This window comes from Periplaneta americana, chromosome 2, assembly GCF_040183065.1.
Source record: "Periplaneta americana isolate PAMFEO1 chromosome 2, P.americana_PAMFEO1_priV1, whole genome shotgun sequence".
Taxonomy (NCBI): Eukaryota; Metazoa; Arthropoda; class Insecta; order Blattodea; family Blattidae; genus Periplaneta; species Periplaneta americana.
Window position 1 is genome coordinate 22048178 of NC_091118.1, and position 20791 is coordinate 22068968.

The 20791-nt window shown below is 32.4% G+C and overlaps 1 protein-coding gene across 2 annotated transcripts in view; it reads left to right on the top strand.

Annotated features, from left to right (window-relative positions):
* LOC138716052 (very long chain fatty acid elongase 7-like) overlaps positions 1-20791 on the top strand; it is a 60429-nt gene that overhangs the window by 33383 nt on the left and 6255 nt on the right. For both annotated transcript variants that reach the window (XM_069848952.1, XM_069848951.1), the window contains exons 4-7: positions 3993-4076; positions 9618-9674; positions 16344-16449; positions 20707-20791. The exon at positions 20707-20791 is cut by the window's right edge and continues 52 nt beyond it. In XM_069848952.1, the coding sequence (XP_069705053.1) occupies positions 3993-4076; positions 9618-9674; positions 16344-16449; positions 20707-20791 (332 nt within the window). The remainder of the gene's footprint in view (positions 1-3992; positions 4077-9617; positions 9675-16343; positions 16450-20706) is intronic.

Genomic DNA, 20791 nt, shown 5'->3' on the forward strand with positions numbered 1-20791 from the left:
CGTTACAGAAATTTTCGATGTATGTTAAAATATTAAATAATAACCAAATTAAGAAAGAAATTAAATGCATATCACGTTAGAGCAGTTTGTGATAAATATTACAAGTAATATTTAATAATAATCAAATTAGGTTTGAAATTAAATGTATATCACGTTACAGCAGTTTGCGATGAATATTACAAGTAATATTAAATAATAATCAAATTAGGTTTGAAATTAAATGTATATCACGTTACAGCAGTTTGTGATGAATATTACAAGTAATATTAAATAATAATCAAATTAGGTTTTTAATTAAATGTATATCACGTTATAGCAGTTTTCGATGAATATTACAGGTAATATTAAATAATAATCAAATTAGGTTTGAAATTAAATGTATATCACGTTACAGCAGTTTGTGATGAATATTACAAGTAATATTAAATAATAATCAAATTAGGTTTCAAATTAAATGTATATCACGTTACAGCAGTTTGTGATGAATATTACAAGTAATATTAAATAATAATCAAATTAGGTTTGAAATTAAATGTATATCACGTTACAGCAGTTTGTGATGAATATTACAAGTAATATTAAATAATAATCAAATTAGGTTTGAAATTAAATGTATATCACGTTACAGCAGTTTGTGATGAATATTACAAGTAATATTAAATAATAATCAAATTAGGTTTGAAATTAAATGTATATCACGTTACAGCAGTTTGTGATGAATATTACAAGTAATATTAAATAATAATCAAATTAGGTTTGAAATTAAATGTATATCACGTTACAGCAGTTTGTGATGAATATTACAAGTAATATTAAATAATAATCAAATTAGGTTTGAAATTAAATGTATATCACGTTACAGCAGTTTGTGATGAATATTACAAGTAATATTAAATAATAATCAAATTAGGTTTTTAATTAAATGTATATCACGTTATAGCAGTTTTCGATGAATATTACAGGTAATATTAAATAATAATCAAATTAGGTTTGAAATTAAATGTATATCACGTTACAGCAGTTTGTGATGAATATTACAAGTAATATTAAATAATAATCAAATTAGGTTTGAAATTAAATGTATATCACGTTACAGCAGTTTGTGATGAATATTACAAGTAATATTAAATAATAATCAAATTAGGTTTGAAATTAAATGTATATCACGTTACAGTAGTTTGTGATGAATATTACAAGTAATATTAAATAATAATCAAATTAGGTTTGAAATTAAATGTATATCACGTTACAGCAGTTTGTGATGAATATTACAAGTAATATTAAATAATAATCAAATTAGGTTTTTAATTAAATGTATATCACGTTATAGCAGTTTTCGATGAATATTACAAGTAATATTAAATAATAATCAAATTAGGTTTGAAATTAAATGTATATCACGTTACAGTAGTTTGTGATGAATATTACAAGTAATATTAAATAATAATCAAATTAGGTTTGAAATTAAATGTATATCACGTTACAGCAGTTTGTGATGAATATTACAAGTAATATTAAATAATAATCAAATTAGGTTTGAAATTAAATGTATATCACGTTACAGCAGTTTGTGATGAATATTACAAGTAATATTAAATAATAATCAAATTAGGTTTTAATTTAATGTATATCATGTTACAGCAGTTTGTGATGAATATTACAAGTAATATTTAATAATAATCAAATTAGGTTTGAAATTAAATGCATATCACGTTACAGCAGTTTGTGATGAATATTACAAGTAATATTAAATAATAATCAAATTAGGTTTGAAATTAAATGTATATCACGTTACAGCAGTTTGTGATGAATATTACAAGTAATATTAAATAATAATCAAATTAGGTTTTTAATTAAATGTATATCACGTTATAGCAGTTTTCGATGAATATTACAAGTAATATTAAATAATAATCAAATTAGGTTTGAAATTAAATGTATATCACGTTACAGCAGTTTGTGATGAATATTACAAGTAATATTAAATAATAATCAAATTAGGTTTGAAATTAAATGTATATCACGTTACAGCAGTTTGTGATGAATATTACAAGTAATATTAAATAATAATCAAATTAGGTTTTAAATTAAATGTATATCATGTTACAGCAGTTTGTGATGAATATTACAAGTAATATTTAATAATAATCAAATTAGGTTTGAAATTAAATGCATATCACGTTACAGCAGTTTGTGATGAATATTACAAGTAATATTAAATAATAATCAAATTAGGTTTGAAATTAAATGTATATCACGTTACAGCAGTTTGTGATGAATATTACAAGTAATATTAAATAATAACCAAATTAGGTTTTTAATTAAATGTATATCACGTTATAGCAGTTTTCGATGAATATTACAAGTAATATTAAATAATAATCAAATTAGGTTTGAAATTAAATGTATATCACGTTACAGCAGTTTGTGATGAATATTACAAGTAATATTAAATAATAATCAAATTAGGTTTGAAATTAAATGTATATCACGTTACAGCAGTTTGTGATGAATATTACAAGTAATATTAAATAATAATCAAATTAGGTTTTAAATTAAATGTATATCATGTTACAGCAGTTTGTGATGAATATTACAAGTAACATTAAATAATAATCAAATTAGGTTTGAAATTAAATGTATATCACGTTACAGCAGTTTGTGATGAATATTACAAGTAATATTAAATAATAATTAAATTAGGTTTGAAATTAAATGTATATCACGTTACAGCAGTTTGTGATGAATATTACAAATAATATTAAATAATAATTAAATTAGGTTTTAAATTAAATGTATATCACGTTACAACAGTTGTGATGAATATTACAAGTAATATTAAATAATAATTAAATTAGGTTTTAAATTAAATGTATATCACGTTACAGCAGTTTGTGATGAATATTACTAGTAATATTAAATAACAATCAAATTAGGTTTTAAATTAAATGTATATCACGTTACAGCAGTTTTCGATGAATATTACAAGTAATATTAAATAATAATCAAATTAGGTTTTTAATTAAATGTATATCACGTTATAGCAGTTTTCGATGAATATTACAAGTAATATTAAATAATAATCAAATTAGATCTGAAATTAAATGTATATCACGTTACAGCATTTTGTGATGAATATTACAAGTAATATTAAATAATAATCAAATTAGGTTTGAAATTAAATGTATATCACGTTACAGCAGTTTGTGATGAATATTACAAGTAATATTAAATAATAATCAAATTAGGTTTTAAATTAAATGTATATCACGTTACAGCAGTTTTCGATGAATATTACAAGTAATATTAAATAATAATCAAATTAGGTTTCAAATTAAATGTATATCACGTTACAGCAGTTTGTGATGAATATTACAAGTAATATTAAATAACAATCTAATTAGGTTTGAAATTAAATGTATATCACGTTACAGCAGTTTGTGATGAATATTACAAGTAATATTAAATAATAATCAAATTAGGTTTGAAATTAAATGTATATCACGTTACAGCAGTTTGTGATGAATATTACAAGTAATATTAAATAACAATCATATTAAGTTTGAAATTAAATATATATCACGTTACAGCAGTTTGTGATGAATATTACAAGTATTATTAAATAATAACCATATTAAGTTTGAAATTAAATGTATATCACGTTACAGCAGTTTGTGATGAATATTACAAGTAATATTAAATAATAATCAAATTAGGTTTGAAATTAAATGTATATCACGTTACAGCAGTTTGTGATGAATATTACAAGTAATATTAAATAATAATCAAATTAGGTTTGAAATTAAATGTATATCACGTTACAGCAGTTTGTGATGAATATTACAAGTAATATTAAATAACAATCAAATTAAGTTTGAAATTAAGTATATATCACGTTACAGCAGTTTGTGATGAATATTACAAGTATTATTAAATAATAACCATATTAAGTTTGAAATTCAATGTATATCACGTTACGTTCAATTTTTCAGCCCATCGTTGGGGGCCATATACATTACATATACATCGATTTTTGCATATTTAAAAAAGTGGATGACTTCGATTTGCTGCACAGTGTAAGTAATAGCAATAATTATAACTTATTTTAAATAATTTGATTAAATGGCGATCTTACTCGTGTTAATTGTGTAAGCATGTGCGGCTTACAGCTGTTTCGGTGCTTCTTCACACCATCCTCAGAGCCTACTCATTAACACAAATATAAAAATATAATGCTCTTTCTTTTTTAACATAACTTATTTCAATATTAATAAAACACTCTAATATAATAATAATAATAATTATTATTATTATTATTATTATTATTATTATTATTATTATTATTATTATTATTATTATTACTTGTGGCTTTTAAGGAACCCGGAGCTTCATTCCCGCCCTCATATGAGCCCGTCATCGGTGCCTATCCTGTGCAAGATTAATCCATTCTCTACAATTATATCCCACCTCCCTCAAATCCATTTCAATATTATTATCTCATCTACGTCTCCGCGTCCTCAAAAGTCTTTATATAACAACTAGTGGCTTGTGCAGCAAATGCTGCTGCAAACTAAGTTCGTTAGACGTTCAAATAAAAATTTTTCAGATTTATTTTCAATGAAGAATACTTGTCTTTTTTATAGTTATTTGCTTCCATAATAATGAAAGATACTCCCTCTGAATGGATTTTTTTAGGCCAAATACTTTTTCTTGAACCTATCCAACTTCAGTTTTTGAGTTTCAACGCGAAAACGCAAGTAACATTGTCAGGACGATAGCAGTAGCTATTTCAGGTCATTGTGGATTGTAGGCAAAAGTTAAAAAAATGTCAGGTTTGCTAAACTTTCGAACAATAGCATTTTCGTATAGCTGCTGCATGTAGAACTTGAAATGTAGAGCGTAAAATCATTTTATCCTACTAAGAGATCTTGCTGAAATGATCTGGAGACTACAAAATTTTCTAGGCCTCTTATTTTATTAGTAAGTAATACCTTTTTATCTTTCCTTAGGAACTGTAATTTTTGCGCTCTCTCGAGCCAATACTGAAGGCAATGACACATATCAATATCTACAGTACACTACACCGCCATTAAGTATATGAAAAAGACCCAACCCCACTGGGTTAATAAGTATAAAAATGTTTGATTTTTAATAACGATATTATTATCTTACTTAAGTTTTGTAGTTATAGTATATAGCAGTCACTCAGTAAATTATAGAAATGAAGATATAAAAAAAAGATATTCTCTACATTTACTTAGGCCTACATAACCACAAAACATTTCACTTTCATGTCATCAATATAGCATCAATATTACGTAGGTGCAATTAATGAAGAATAGACGCATCATGATACTAACTATAATAGTATTTAATTTCTAATGGTAATAATCTCATCAAACCACCTCAAGTTTCGTAGATTTGAATATCCAATACACAGCTGTACTCAGAAAATTATACACTGCAGAATAAGTTTTTAATAACAAATTGAATTGAGCTCTAAATATGTCGGCAATCCTGGAGGTCATGGCCTTCGTGTAATAGCCTATTGTTTATTGTAGTGTGTGTTTTGTTCTGAAATTCAATCAAGTCGGCCGTGAATCTATAAAATTAGTTCTCAAAACTGACAACAGATGGATTTTGGAAAATAGGAAAATTATGTAGGAAAATTGACATTTCACTGAAAACTACTACTTTTCCGAAAAACTTTGGGTTCCAAGCTTCAAAATGAGGGGCCATTTATTAAAATCCGTTCAGCCGTTTTCCCGTAATTTCCATTACCAGTTCAAATTTTATATATATATATATATATATATATATATATAAAAGGTAAAGGTATCCCCGTAACATGCCATGAAGGCACTTGGGGGGCATGGAGGTAGAGCCCCATGCTTTCCATGACCTCGGCACTAGAATGAGGTGGTGTGGTCGGCACCACGCTCTGGCCGCCTTTTACCCCCGGGAAAGACCCGGTACTCAATTTTATAGGAGGCTGAGTGAACCTCGGGGCCGTTTGGCAACGAGAAAAAATCCTGTCACCACCTGGGATCGAACCCCGGACCTTCCAGTCCGTAGCCAGCTGCTCTACCAACTGAGCTACCCGGCCGCCTATATATATATATATATATATATATATATATATATATATATATATATATATATATATATATATATATATATACGAAAGTAATCAGTTTAACGATTAGGCCTACTGATTTTGTTGTTCTCAGGTTATAGTCTGTAACATTTAATAATGTTTCGATTCTAATTATGACGCAATCCCTCCTTGCTCTCAACGACCCAGCTGCGAAAACATGCTGATAGAAGCCCTCTAAGAATCAAGGACGCTCTCGCTGCTGGACGACAGTCAGGGTTGGGCGAGTAAATTATGTAGGCTATAAGCATTTTACGTGTAATTGACATGTAAAATATGTAATGTAGAAAACTGTTTTATGCATGGAGTAATAACCTAACATTTATTGATTCTGACAATCTAAATATCTATTACTTCATTCCTTGTAAGTCCTGATAAGAAAAATGTCTGTTCCAGCAGAAAAAAAAATATATTATATATATTTTTTATGATTTTATACTGTAGTTTTCACAGATTATAACTCTGTTCATACTTACTTTCATTCACTGTAATACCTAGAAAAATAGCAATGATTTGCTTACTTTAAGTTTGTTTGTTGGAAAAACCCCATAACATCCTAACTAATTTATTTTTTGGGAGATTTTATATATATTATAAAACCCAACTAATAATGAATACACATAATATTTAACAACTAATATCACTTGTTAATTACATTTTGACAATTAAAATAAAATTAATTTAACCAAATAGTTTTATTGATTTCCCGACAGTTTTGTTTTTGTCACTTGTGGGGTTTTAAAAATAAACGATTTTAATGATAAAAGCCTTTTTATAAGTTTAAGATGATTATTATGATTTGAACATAATAACTCATTAAATGTAATCATTTTCCAAATTTTATGTGGTAAATGACTAATCATCAAAGAGCTGGGAAGCACGGCTGAATAGACTTTTTGTATGTCAGAACATTAATAAACTCATTTGTTCAATCTTCGCTTCCACTCTCATTACCTTCGCTGGTCGTAGGCTTTGTGTACAGTTCTGTGTAGAAATCTTTCATTCGGCATGTACTACAAAATCTTCTTAAGGTCTCCATTTTTTTTAACATTAATTGGTATCCTCGAGTTATAAGCTATGTTTGTTGGCAGTTCAAACGGTAAATTTTCATCACAAATTGAACACAGAAAGAGTAAAAATAAAAGTTCTTGGAAGTATCTTACATTTATTACGTCAATTACGCATTATTTACACGTATTTTACTGTAACGTAACCTTTGTGCGAGATCGTGCGTATTTGTTTGGTTTCTGCACAAAACCAATCCGCGGTAAGTCTAAAATTCCACATTCAGTATTCCCAACCTAACACACATAACAATTTCCCTCTTCTTACCGCTTAAGTGACATATTGATTTTACTGCTTTAGGCTTTTAACATATTATTTTTAGAGACGTTCAATATAGTAATAATTATAAATTGGAAACTTACCACTGCAATTTCACCTAAATTGCACTGTTAATGATTGTTTTTAAATATTTACAAAAATTAAGTAAACTCTACAACTCCACTAAAGTTACTGCATTCGTGATGCAAGTAACATTAAGGAAGCCGTGAAAAAATCAACAAGATTCCAGACTCATCATAGACTGGGAAAAAAAAGACAGACGTATATCACGGCCTTATGGAGTATAGTAAACACAGAAAACATTTTAAAGCAACAATGTTGAAGATAGATATTTTTGCTTTGCAAATTTGCCGTCATTGAACAGAAACCAAGATGGAGATTTCATTGCAACTAATTAGAAATTCCTCTTTCAGGTATGTAATAAACGATCTTCGCACAAAATAATGTACGATACACGAGCGGTATGTTTTCTTTCAATTCTCGGAAATTAAAAAAAGCTCAACTACGTTTCGCTTTTTCAAACTTTTCCTCGAACATGAAAACTTCAACATACCGCTCTTGTAACGCATATTACTATTTTTACGCGCAAAGTCCCAACTCTGATGACAGTAAAGAAGATGTGTTATAACTAAAGCTGAGCCATGTAGGACTGCAGGACGATATCAAGTTAACTGTATTGCGATGTTTGTCGGAGGTAAATAGTATGAAGGGGTGGGGAGTGGTTGCGTACAGGCATGCGACTCAGGCAACAGAACACATTTACGTTGTGTAGTGGACAGACCTCCAGGGTTGTATTATCTATCTTACGTAACGTATAATGTTTATAATGGTAGAATCGTCAAATATATCAACAGTAAGTTGATGGAGGAATTAGGCACACAACATTTCGCAGTAAGTGGGGTATATATCCTATGAAATTTATGTAGCACAGAAATTAAAGATACGAAACGTAAATCCGTAACACAACATTGTAATACGAAAATAAAAAAAAAAAAAAAAAAAAAAAACATAAAGCACAGATGATAGTTTAACTGAGGAAGAAGAACGAGAATCGCATGTAAGTTAGAATTCAATGTGTACCATACAAAAAGATTTTTTCACGATTTATGTAAAATGATGACATGTGTAAATACACCAATCAATAACGTTGAAGATACTTTAAAAGCTTCATGCGAAAATACGTGAAAAGGGAACTCTCTAGTCAATCAACTTCACGGAAATACTATATACCGAAATGCTATTATGATGTTATATCTCGCATACGACCAAGTACAGGAGATAGTAAAATATAGGTTTCCATCTATGAAAGCACAAACGCCGCTGGATGATTTGTTGCAATCGTCGTTACGGTCATTCTCCCACCAGACAAACCTAATAACCTCTGAAATTCGTGAGAAAGTATATCATTTAAATATAATCAAAGTTTTCAAACGCCTATGACCCTCTTATGGCCAGACGAAATAAAAAATGATAATGTCGTTATTTTCATCACGAATGCTACATGTTAAAAGCAGACAAGGAACTTCAGCTACTTAGCCGAAAGTTATCCTAGTCCATGGGCTACATCGAATAGCCGAAGAAGTTCGCTCCTGCTACAGTGATGTGAACAGTTTCATATCGAATGTCAAATAAATATTTTTAAGGCACCAAGTCGGGTTACGAAATTCAGTGAAATGGCTCCTGGAGCTCCTCTACAGCCGCAACCTGTTGTAATGAGATGGATATAGCTGGATACTGCAGTCTATTTTGCTACACATTATAAAAATGTTGAAGATGTAATCAAAACGTATGGTTGTGTTTACTGCAACAGACTCCATAATCCAGTAATGACGACGTGACCAGAGCTCCAGTTTATTTGTCATGTGAGTATACACCTTATTCTCTGTTGCTTATTCTGTAGAACAGCGTACAGAGTCTGTACACTGACCTTCCCTGCTCTCTGTACTTGCTATGCTATAGTTTGGGTGCACGTAACTTAACGACAAACGTCCTAGATGTCTCAACTTTAGATATAACCCATTATACGAGAAAGAAAAAAGAAGTTAACCACATCGAAAACTTAGCAAATGGTGCGTGCTCTTATATACCGTAGGCTTACAATAATTATTTTATTTTGCAGGCTATTACTTACGCATGGTGCTTCTTCCTCTCGAAATTAGTGGAGTTGATAGATACGGTAAGTTTACACAAAGTAATTTCCAGCATCATAAAAATGCAACTGAAATCCCTCCTCTAAGTGTCACGGATTCAGAAATTACTTCAGCTTATTATCGCCGCGGCCTCATGCTTAACATGACGGCATCATACAATACGTGCGGTGTGTTTTTAAAACATAATTTTGCCGACCGATTGTTGCTCTGTAGGTTCCACTCTAAGCGTCACTGTGTCACGTCTACTTTCTCGATAAGAATAAGCACTATTATTATTAATTTCAAAGGCATTTTGGTTCCGTTAAGTTCAATGTTAATTGAAAAATGAGTTCTATTCAGTCAATGCTTAACATAAACACAATAAAACATGTTATAATAACATTTACACAGATTTTAAAAACAAACGTTTTCGCCAATTTTGATTGGCATCTTCAGGTCGTGTAGGTCGAATGGAACATGTTATAAAAAGTGAACACTTGGTATATGACGTTAAAAACCAAAGTTACAACTGTAATATCACTTAAAAACAGAGAATAGAATATAGCAAAAAGCCTCCACGATGTGTGTAGAATCACTGTGTTGAAAGAGGCGTGTGTGAACCAAGGAAACAGCAAAACTCTTCTGTCATTGCAGATACAGTTTTCAAGATAGATTTGAAGGTGCTTAAATGCTTCTAAATATTCTTTCATTCTAACCTTACAATTTACAGGATTTTTCCCGCTCTCCATAACGGCCACACGACCGACCTGTTCGTAGCACCTTCAAATCTATCTTGAAAACTGTATCTGCAATGACAGAAGAGTTTTGCTGTTTCCTTGGTTCACACACGCCTCTTTCAACACAGTGATTCTACACACATCGTGGAGGCTTTTTGCTATATTCTATTCTCTGTTTTTAAGTGATATTACAGTTGTAACTTTGATTTTTAACGTCATATACCAAGTGTTCACTTTTTATAACATGTTCCATTCGACCTACACGACCTGAAGATGCCAATCAAAATTGGCGAAAACGTTTGTTTTTAAAATCTGTGTAAATGTTATTATAACATGTTTTATTGTGTTTATGTTAAGTATTGGCTGAATAGAACTCATTTTTCAATTACTATTATTATTGTTATTATTATTTCATATACGAGTACGTTGACATTCTTAACTCTTAATAATAATTTTTAATCACACACCTTAATGTTCGTCCTCAGCACTAGACATTGCAACCTCGGTTTTAGTCCACGTGCCTTCGACAAGTAGGTGTCATTTAATAATGGAAGAAGCTTACTGGTTGCAATATTGAAATTGAGGCGAGTGATTTGAGCGGCGACATAAGAAATTGAAAACAATAATGCAATTAAATTTCAAAGACCTGCCGAATGTTATGCACGAGGCCGCTCAAAGACCTGCCGAATGTTAACCATGAGAGCGAGGCGATAATACCGACATACAAGCAATAGCAATTTATGCTACAAGAGAATAAAATATAATTTTATTCACGATTGTAATATTTAGCGTCCGAGGTAAATTCCAAGGCTGATTATTTCCATGATTGCATGAAATCTGTTTAATTTTGTGTGACATACAATAATTTATCCAAAACACTTAATAATTAAGCGTTATAATAAATAGATGTTAAAATAGTTTAATATTAAATATTTTAATATATAAAAGTATCCTTAGGCCTAACATTCATGTTACTCTCGCTAAGAACGAGTGGATAAAAATTTACCAAAGCCAATCCGCATTATGGCATCGAGTAATAACTAAAGCAATAATAAGTACATTATGCAACGAGCCTATAATGGTAGTAATTAAGACGCGAGTGTGTTTATGAAACTCGCTTGCGCTCGTTTCATAATTTTCATACGATCGTCTTAATTACCATTATAGTCAAGTTTCATACGACTTTTTATACTCGACCGTATTTCTAACTTGAAATTATTCATAAGTATTCATGTTATTCTTATCTGACTGAGGAGCGGAACTGACCTTGTGCAATACCTCGTAAATTGTGAGATGTGCGCAGACGCGGAAGTATTGATTTTTTCCGAGAAACAAATGTCGACCTTGATATAATCTAGAGAGTGTAGTCTTTCGATTGCATATCCGAGAATAATCGATAGGCTACTTGCGCTTTCATATTGCTACAGTGGTATTTTCTGATTGGTGGAACACCTGAACTTTAATGAATAGATGTACTTTAATGAGGTCCATTAAAGGGCTGCTACCAGGTGTATAATTACTACATTTCGGCATGGTCGAGCATAAAGATATATAAGTTAAATATCCACTCCATGTTCCTAGCAACGGTAAAATGAATATAAAAGATAAATTTATGCATTAAAAATATCAACATAGCAATGGGTTATTACATTTTGGAGTTTTGGATAAAGTTTGTGTTATTCACTATCATATGAAAACAGTGATTGAAAAACTGTTGTGGAAAATGACCATAAAGTAATTTAAACATTTCACAGCAGAACTTCAAATTATTTATAACATTAACACACAAGTTGCGCACGTGGTAGTAACACAGCATGTTGCAAACCGACAGCACAGCAGCATTCAGCGTATTCCGAATCTCACCGGTCCGGTGGCATCAATGACGTCACGTCGCAGTGAAATAAGCAACAAAACTGCTGGAAGGATCGATGGCTGTCATGGCGACTGTACAAGTTGTTGTCTGTGCTACGCTAGCAAAATTTTGCGAAATTTTCGTACTCCCATCTCGTTCAAAGAAAAGATAGTATAAACAATTTATTTCTTGAACCGGTAGTAATAACGGGTCCGTTGACATGTTCGCTCATACACCATTAACATATTGTTTTTACGTTCTGCTCATTACAAACAATACAGCAGAACTAAAGCAGAACACACCGCCATGACATAACAGTGCACGACGTTATTCGTCTGCTAATTCCCGCCCTATACAAGAACCAATCAGATTCACTGATGGCGGCTGATGGAGACTACCACCACCTCTGCAAGTTGATGGCACTGGTGCGACACCGGTGGAGCATCAATGACGTCATCGGTGGAATTCGGAACACCGTGATGCCATCAGATTGCTCACCGGTGAGATTCGGAATACGCTCATTCCGCGTAGCAGCAGCAGCAGCAGCTGATATAAAATGCTTAAGATTCAGAAGGCTACCGCGCAATGTATTTCAGTTGTTTCATGGGAAGTGTTGCCAACTCAAATAACTGTCAAGTGCATAGTTACGACGACTAGGGTATACCTACAATCTATAGTCCCGTCGCTCTAATTTCCGGCAGCCAATTGCGTTGCAGGTCGGCTACATTTAAACGTGTGCGCCTTGTAATTCGCTGATTCATTTCTTAAGGCTCGATAAATACTTAATATAATCGCCCGTCATTTTAGCTCTTTCGTTGGCGTTCGCAGAAAGTACACGAAGACGTTATTTGCCGCTCAATTATTTGCTGAATTACATTGCGTTTGATTTATTATGACAGGAGCTACGACATGATAATGTTTAACGGTGTGGCAAATAGATTCCTCGTATGGTAGCTCGGCAACGTAAGAACAAAAATGGTGAACGATACTACCTACCTAGACTTTATAGAGCCTTCACTTTCTAAGACGTAAGCAAAGAGGCGGAGTCACGCCGGAAATAACAGCGTCGGGACTATAATATATACAGTCACGAAGCTCAATACTTACTAAATATATATACATAGACAGTTGAACTATGCATCCATAGATAGTTGCTAACCACCAGGATCGCTACTATCGTCTCATCACAGACCCTTTCTCCAGCAGACGATATCGTATTGTACTTCCGATATCATATTCTTTTGAAAAAATTAACACCTTCCTTCCACTATTGAAATATGAAATACATAAGGTTTATATATTATTTTCATAAAGTTTATATTTTATAAACTCACCTTCCTGGATCTTTCGGAAGAAGGATAACTCTGACCTCTTTTTCTTACAATATTTATAGTACCACAAATGTCTCCTTGTCCCATATTATTATTCAAATTATTGTATTTTAGCCATTTACAATTTTACAAACGATAACGAAAATTCACAGTTTCCACAACTTTTCACAACAAAGCGAAATACGGCACAGTCAATGTCTTTTCGATCTAGACCAGGCCGTAATATATGTTCGGGTTTTCTATTTCATTGTATGTAGCTCAGTGAAATATTGTATTATAACTTTATTGCGCATCATTGCTAAGTTTTATTTAGTGTAGTCCACACCTGTGGAGTAACGGTTAGCGCGTCTGGCCGCGAAACCAGGTGGCCCGGGTTCGATTCCCGGTCGGGGCAAATTACCTGGTTGAGGTTTTTTCCGGGATTTTCCCCTCAACCCAGTATGAGCAAATGCTGGGTAACTTTCGGTGCTGGACCCCGGACTCATTTCACTGGCATTATCACCTTCATCTCATTCAGACGCTAAATAACCAAAGATGTTGATAAAGCGTCGTAAAATAACCTACCAAAAAAATATATATATTTAGTGTAAAGTGTCCATAAGTTCCGATTACTTCTTGTTGCATAATATGTTGCAGAAATAATTACAAAACTGTGTTACTTTAATGTAAAGGGAATTTTACGTATTAACATAATCTGTTCGCATCAACATTTCAAGTTTAGAATGGAAGCTATTTTGAGGTTCAACAAAAACGAATTTATATTGTGATTTTAATTTAGAATATCTACCTTCCTTAATTGTAGGCAGAAAATTTACCATACCACTCCTATGAAATTAGTGTACGTACAATTGTGCTACTTCGTCTATTAGGTAGTAGATAAATACAATAATTCAGTACTCAATTGTAGTATTAAAATACAGACAAATAGAATGTGATGAGTGTCATACATGACATTATGTTTAATTATAATGTATAATTGCGAATATAGGAATATAAGTTAAATATAGTAAACATAACCTATAATATCCATATGACATAACATACATATGTAGTGGCAGGGCATTGGAGACCGCTAAAATTAGACAGAAAGGGGCAATTGGTACAGTAAACATAACCTATAATTTCAACATATCTAAATATTCGTGCGGTGCAACTGAAAATTACTGAATCGTGCATAAATGAATGTACAAGAATTTCGCAATATTTAATCGAAATACAGGCAGGTATTACACATACGAACAACGTAATTTTCACACCAAAAATAATATTACACCTTAACTCGCAAGGAATTATGTCTGAAGAGTCTCCTAATCATTGTTTTAAATTTTATTAATGCAATTACATTACATTTTAGAGAAATACAGGGACATCATTTTATTTTTACTTCAATATTTATTGTACCTGAGTTTTTGAATGTACTTCACTCCCACCCCTCTAATAGTAAACTCTCAACAGTACTCCACACAGTACAGTATAGTACATTCCAGAAATATGTTTGCGTTTTCCAGTGACGAAAGAGCTTTCAATATTGAATCATATTTTCGCACAGGTACTGTCGTCCGTTTGCCTACGTCGCATCCCAGTTCTGCTCGCCCCTCTGTAAAGGCTAGTGGCTGGGCTGTCTTTTCTGAAAACAGTAATTTCTGTTAGCAATTGGACGTCTACGTAATATTATACAACTGTTTAAAATAACTTAAATAAAAGGGTCTCGTTAAGTAATTAACTGTCACGTGATTTCCCTCCTTTCTACGACCCTGCGACAAAACCACTTGGATAGACAGTAGATAGCATGTCTGAGTAATTTTATCTTTTCGGATCGGGCAGAAGTGAAGATCGAATTTACAGTACGTAAGGTACTCTTTTATAGAGTAGGTACAGAATTATTTCGACATGAGTTTCTAGTACGAAGGACGAAACTGGTAATTGGGATTAGGTACAGTAGTCTATAGTGCGATAATAAGCACAAAAGAACTGAAGCCTGTATCGAAATGAACGGCCACCATTTTCAAAAATGTGTTTAAATATCCATATTATGACTATATTTTTCAATTTAACTTCATTCTCTATATTGTACGCTAATATGCTGTAGACAGTATAATATATACTGCGTAATGAATACGTCCGAATGGATAGCTCAGTTCGTCAGTAAAAACACTTATTGTTAATACTGTACTGTATTTTGATTAAACAAAAACTTAATTAAAATTATCAAACTCAAAATCGCGATATTTCCTAGTTTACGTAAATGGATGAACTACTTTTCTTCCATCCTATACCTATACCGCCAGTATCAACAAACTCCAGTCGTGGAAAGGGGTAGCGAACGGTGTTTCGGGTTCTCAATCGTTAAGCCAAAAGTATAGCCAGATTAATATTAGAAATGTTAGTAAAAATAAAATTATGTCCCTGTATATGTTACTCTTTATGCATTACAATTAATTTATATGGTTGAAACGCCGCCCTTCGTGATCGGGTTAAGCGAGTCACATGGTCTGCCTTACGGCCTGTATTAGATCACGATGGCAGTGACACAGTCTATTGTTCCTAGTGCTCACAGCGCTCCAAGCGGCTAGCAACTATCGCGAGAAATGCAAAAAAGCATCCCAAGCTTCGTGACTATATATAGTAGACTGTGGTATACCTCTCACACAACACACCAGAAGTTAATTTCGTAGGTTCGACATTTCCCAAGTGTATAATATAGCTTTTTTCATTTTATAAAGTTCATGCTCACAATTAACAAATTAATTCTGCACACAACTCATTAAATTAGTGTTGACATTTTTTCTGCTGCAGATTTTCTTTGTGATGCGGAAGAAACAAAGACAAATCACATTTCTACACGTGTTTCACCATGTCATGGTACCATTCGTGGTCTGGTTTCACAATAAATATATGCCAGGTAAGTTCAGAACTCGCAAATTATATTTTTCATTTATCTTCAGTGATGTATAAATAAGCACTCAGGAAAAATGGCAGAAAATTATACTAACATTGAAATATTTTGCCATTATATCTAAATTTTATAGCAATTTTTATAGTTAGTAATACTAATTTCCAAATTAGTACAGTTTTACGTTAATTAAATTAAATTCTTGTATGTTTGTAATCTCCATCTGAATGATCATCTGGTTCGTCAGGCAGATGTCTCCCTTTCTTTGTGAGAAATTATTATTTATAAAATTTAACCAAGCACGGGCACCAAGATCTAGACTCGTAAGCTTTTTTTTCCTAACAATGAGCAGAAAATTTTATCTAGGCTTATTTTATATATAAAAGTCAATGTGACTATGTATGTATCAGTGACGGCCGGTGAAGCATTCTGGTGGTGGTGCCAAAAATGAAAACAGGTTTTACGCAAATTACCCTGGTAAAACTGATAATCGCAGCTCACGTTTACATTATGTTAAATAAAACACATTAATTAAACCAGCTATTTTACCAGGTGTACAGTTAATAACGCATCTAGTAACAGTTACAATAACATTTCCGAAACTAGTAACGAAATTTACAGATACAGATAATGCAAAACTTTCACAGTATTGTTAGTCAAATACAAATAAATTTTATAATAATAAAATTACTGGCAAAAACACACGAGATAAACAGTGATATAAATAATAAACGAACACGTTTGCACTTTATTTAACAGGCCGATGAATTCAAGGCAGCGGCCTGAATAACACATGTTCATGTCCTGCACAGATCTCATGCATCGTTAACAGAAGCATCAATACTATAGCAACAATGTAGCGATATTTAGTTGCCGCAAAATAAAACATATATTACACAACATTAACAAACAGTGTTACATAATATGAAAAAAATATTTATCTTTCTAAAAAGAACCATGACTATCTCTGCATTCAATATAGTTAAACGGATAATACTTTACACATTTAAATCCAAGTTATGTGCATTAGTTTTGAATTGGCAACATTACATTAACATTTGGCGCGGAACTTTAATTTGTGTTTTCGTGCAAGTCTGCGGTTGATGGTTCCCTTCCTAACGATTCCAACAACCCTGCCATCTACCGAAATTTCTGCATTGCTGTGCTCTAGCGGGCGGAATATTAACTACTGAGTCAAACTGAATTCGGCTCAAAGTCTGCCATAAGAAACGTATATAAACTAGAATCAGTAGCCTTTTGTACAGTGTTACATGGACGTAAGGAGTGCCACACTGAAGTGGCTCCAAAGTTCGGAAAAACGCTGCACGAGTGCGTCCCGATCTGTACGCGCGCTCGTTCAGATGAAATACGAATAAAAGTGTAGAAATAAACTATTATAACTGCTTTTTTTAGGATATTATTTTTTGTTTCATTGGCGGTGCCATGGCACACTGGCACTACCCCAAAAGCCGCCCTGGTATGTATGTATGTATGTATGTATGTATGTATGTATGTATGTATGTATGTATGTATGTTACTCAATACACATCTACACGCTTTGACCGATATTTGCCAAAGTTTGCACATTTAACCTTCATAACCCGGAGAAGAACATAGGCTACATTAAAATTGGGCAGATGGACGTTAAATTATTGAAAACAATACAAATTAGAACGAAATAAGGCATGTATGATATTAAAATGGCCTCCTATTCTACAGTCAACTGTCTTTTATTGACGTCATCCAATCACGTCTTCTTCCGTTGTAAAAGCGGCCATATTGTTATTGAAATATTAAATGAAATAACATTAAATCAACATTACGTAAATGAGGGACGATTTCTTGATTGAATGTGTCATGGGCAATAATATACAATACAAAATGACATAAAACACATATTTGTTTATACAAATCTGGCTTTCAGGTAGTAGCTCCCTGTAAAGCAGGTTTGAATAATTTCAAGGAAAAATTGTTCCGGGATCGATACCCGGCGCCGGAACATATTTGTTTAGTTTTTATAAATTCAAAATCAAACATAATAGACAGCAAATGTGAAACATTCATAATATTTGAATTGAAGCACTTAAATACGTAGATCTCTGTAGCGTTGTGATAAGATGAATGACTTTGATGTATGGGGACCCAAGTTCGAACCTGAGCTAAACTCCTCTTTTTTATTATTTTGATAATTTATTTACATTATTTTAGATACGTTATTTTATTTTAACCCGCCATAAAGGGAGTTTTACTACATAAATAATATATCCGTAGTATTTTATTCATGCTGTCTCAAACAAAGTTACCATACAATACTGAAATCTTAATATATAAAAGTAAATGTGGGTATGTATGATCTCTATACAAATCTACACGCTTTGACCGATATGTGATAAAGTTTGCACATTTAACCTTCATAACCAGGAGAAAAACATAGGCTATATTAAAATTGTACAAATGGACGTTAAATTAATAAAAAAAATTAAAAAGATAGAAATAAATACGATCAAACATTCATGTTTAATGTTAAAATTTGTCTCCACATACGATCTATATACTGTATCTTAATGTCGTCCATCATCTGATATCTTCTTCTGCCTCGAACTCTTCTCCCGTTCACCATTTCTTTCAGTGCATCCTTCAGTAGGCAATTTCTTCCTAATCAGTGACACAGCCAATTTATTTTTCTCTTTCTGATCAGTTTCAGCATCATTCTTTCTTCACTCACTCTTTCCAACACAGCTTCATTTCTTATTATGTCTGTCCATTTCGCACGCTCCATTCTTCTCCATATCCATATTTCAAATGCTTCTATTCCCTTTCCTTCACGTCGTCGTAATATCCATGTTTCTGACTATACACGCACGCCGCACGCCACATAAAGCACTTCACTAGTCTCTTCTTTAGTTATTTTTCCAGAGGCCCGCAGAAGATGCTCCTTCTATTTCCTATAATAAAAAAAAAGGTAAAGGTATCTGTAACATGCCATGAAGGCACTTGGGGGGCATGGAGGTAGAGCCCCATGCTTTCCATGACCTCGGCACTAGAATGAGGTGGTGTGGTCGGCACCACGCTCTGACCGTCTTTCACCCCCAGGAAAGACCCGGTACTCAATTTTATAGGAACCTCGGGGCCGTTCTGAAAGTTTGTCACCACCTGGGATCGACCCCGGACCTTCCAGTCCGTAGCCAGCTGCTCCACCAACTGAGCTACCCGGCCGCCCTATTTCCAATAATAAGAAGTTTAAAATAAAACCATTACTAGTGGCTTGTGCAGCGAATGCTGCAAACTAAGTTCATTAGACGTTCAAATAAACATTTTTCAGATTTATTTTCAATGAAGAATACCAGACATTCGGAAAGTTATTTGCTTCCATAACAATGAAATATACTCTCTCTCGAGCCAATACTGAAGAGAACCACGCATATAAATATCTACACCACACCGCCATTAAATATATGAAAAAGACCCAACCCCTCTTGATTAATAATTATAAAAATATTTGATTTTTAATAATATTATTATCTTACGTAAGTTTTATAGCTTTCAGTAACATATACTATATATCTATATAGCCGCCACTCAGTAAAATATATAAATCAAAATCTAATTTAAGTTGTTCTCTACATCTACTTATATAACCCCAAAACGTTTCACTTTTAATATCATCAATATAGCATTAATATGTATAATTAATGAAAAATAGTCACATCATGGCATTAACTACAATAATATTTCATTTCTAATGGTAATAATGTCATCAAACCACTAAACCAGCTCAAGTTTTGTAGTTTTTAATATCCAATACACAGCTATACCCAGAAAATTACACACTACAGAATCGAAACTGTAAATTATTTTTAGTAAGTTAAGTTTTTAATAACCAATTTAATTTGAGCTCTAAATATGTCAGCATTCTTGCATTCTTCGTGTAATATTGTTTACTGTAGTATGTGTTTTGTTTTATTCTGAAATGCAACACGGCCGACTTGATGCTCGCTTCGCTTCAGCTTTACAAAAAAGCGAAGGGTATATCACATCGGCCGTGAATGCTATTAGCTAGTTCTCAAAACTGACGACAGATGGATTTTGGAAAATAGCAAAGTTATGTTTAAAAATTGACATTTCACTGAAAACTACTATTTTTCCGAAAAACTTTGAGTTCCAAGCTTCAAAATGAGGGGTCATTTATTAAAATCCGTCCAGCCGTTTTCCCGTAATTTCCATTACGAGATCAAATTATATATATAGATATTTTTACTGTTTCAGGTCCCCAGGCACTGGTTGTAGCAGTTTTGAATTCATCTGTCCACGTCTTTATGTACACCTATTACATGCTGTCTGCGATGGGGCC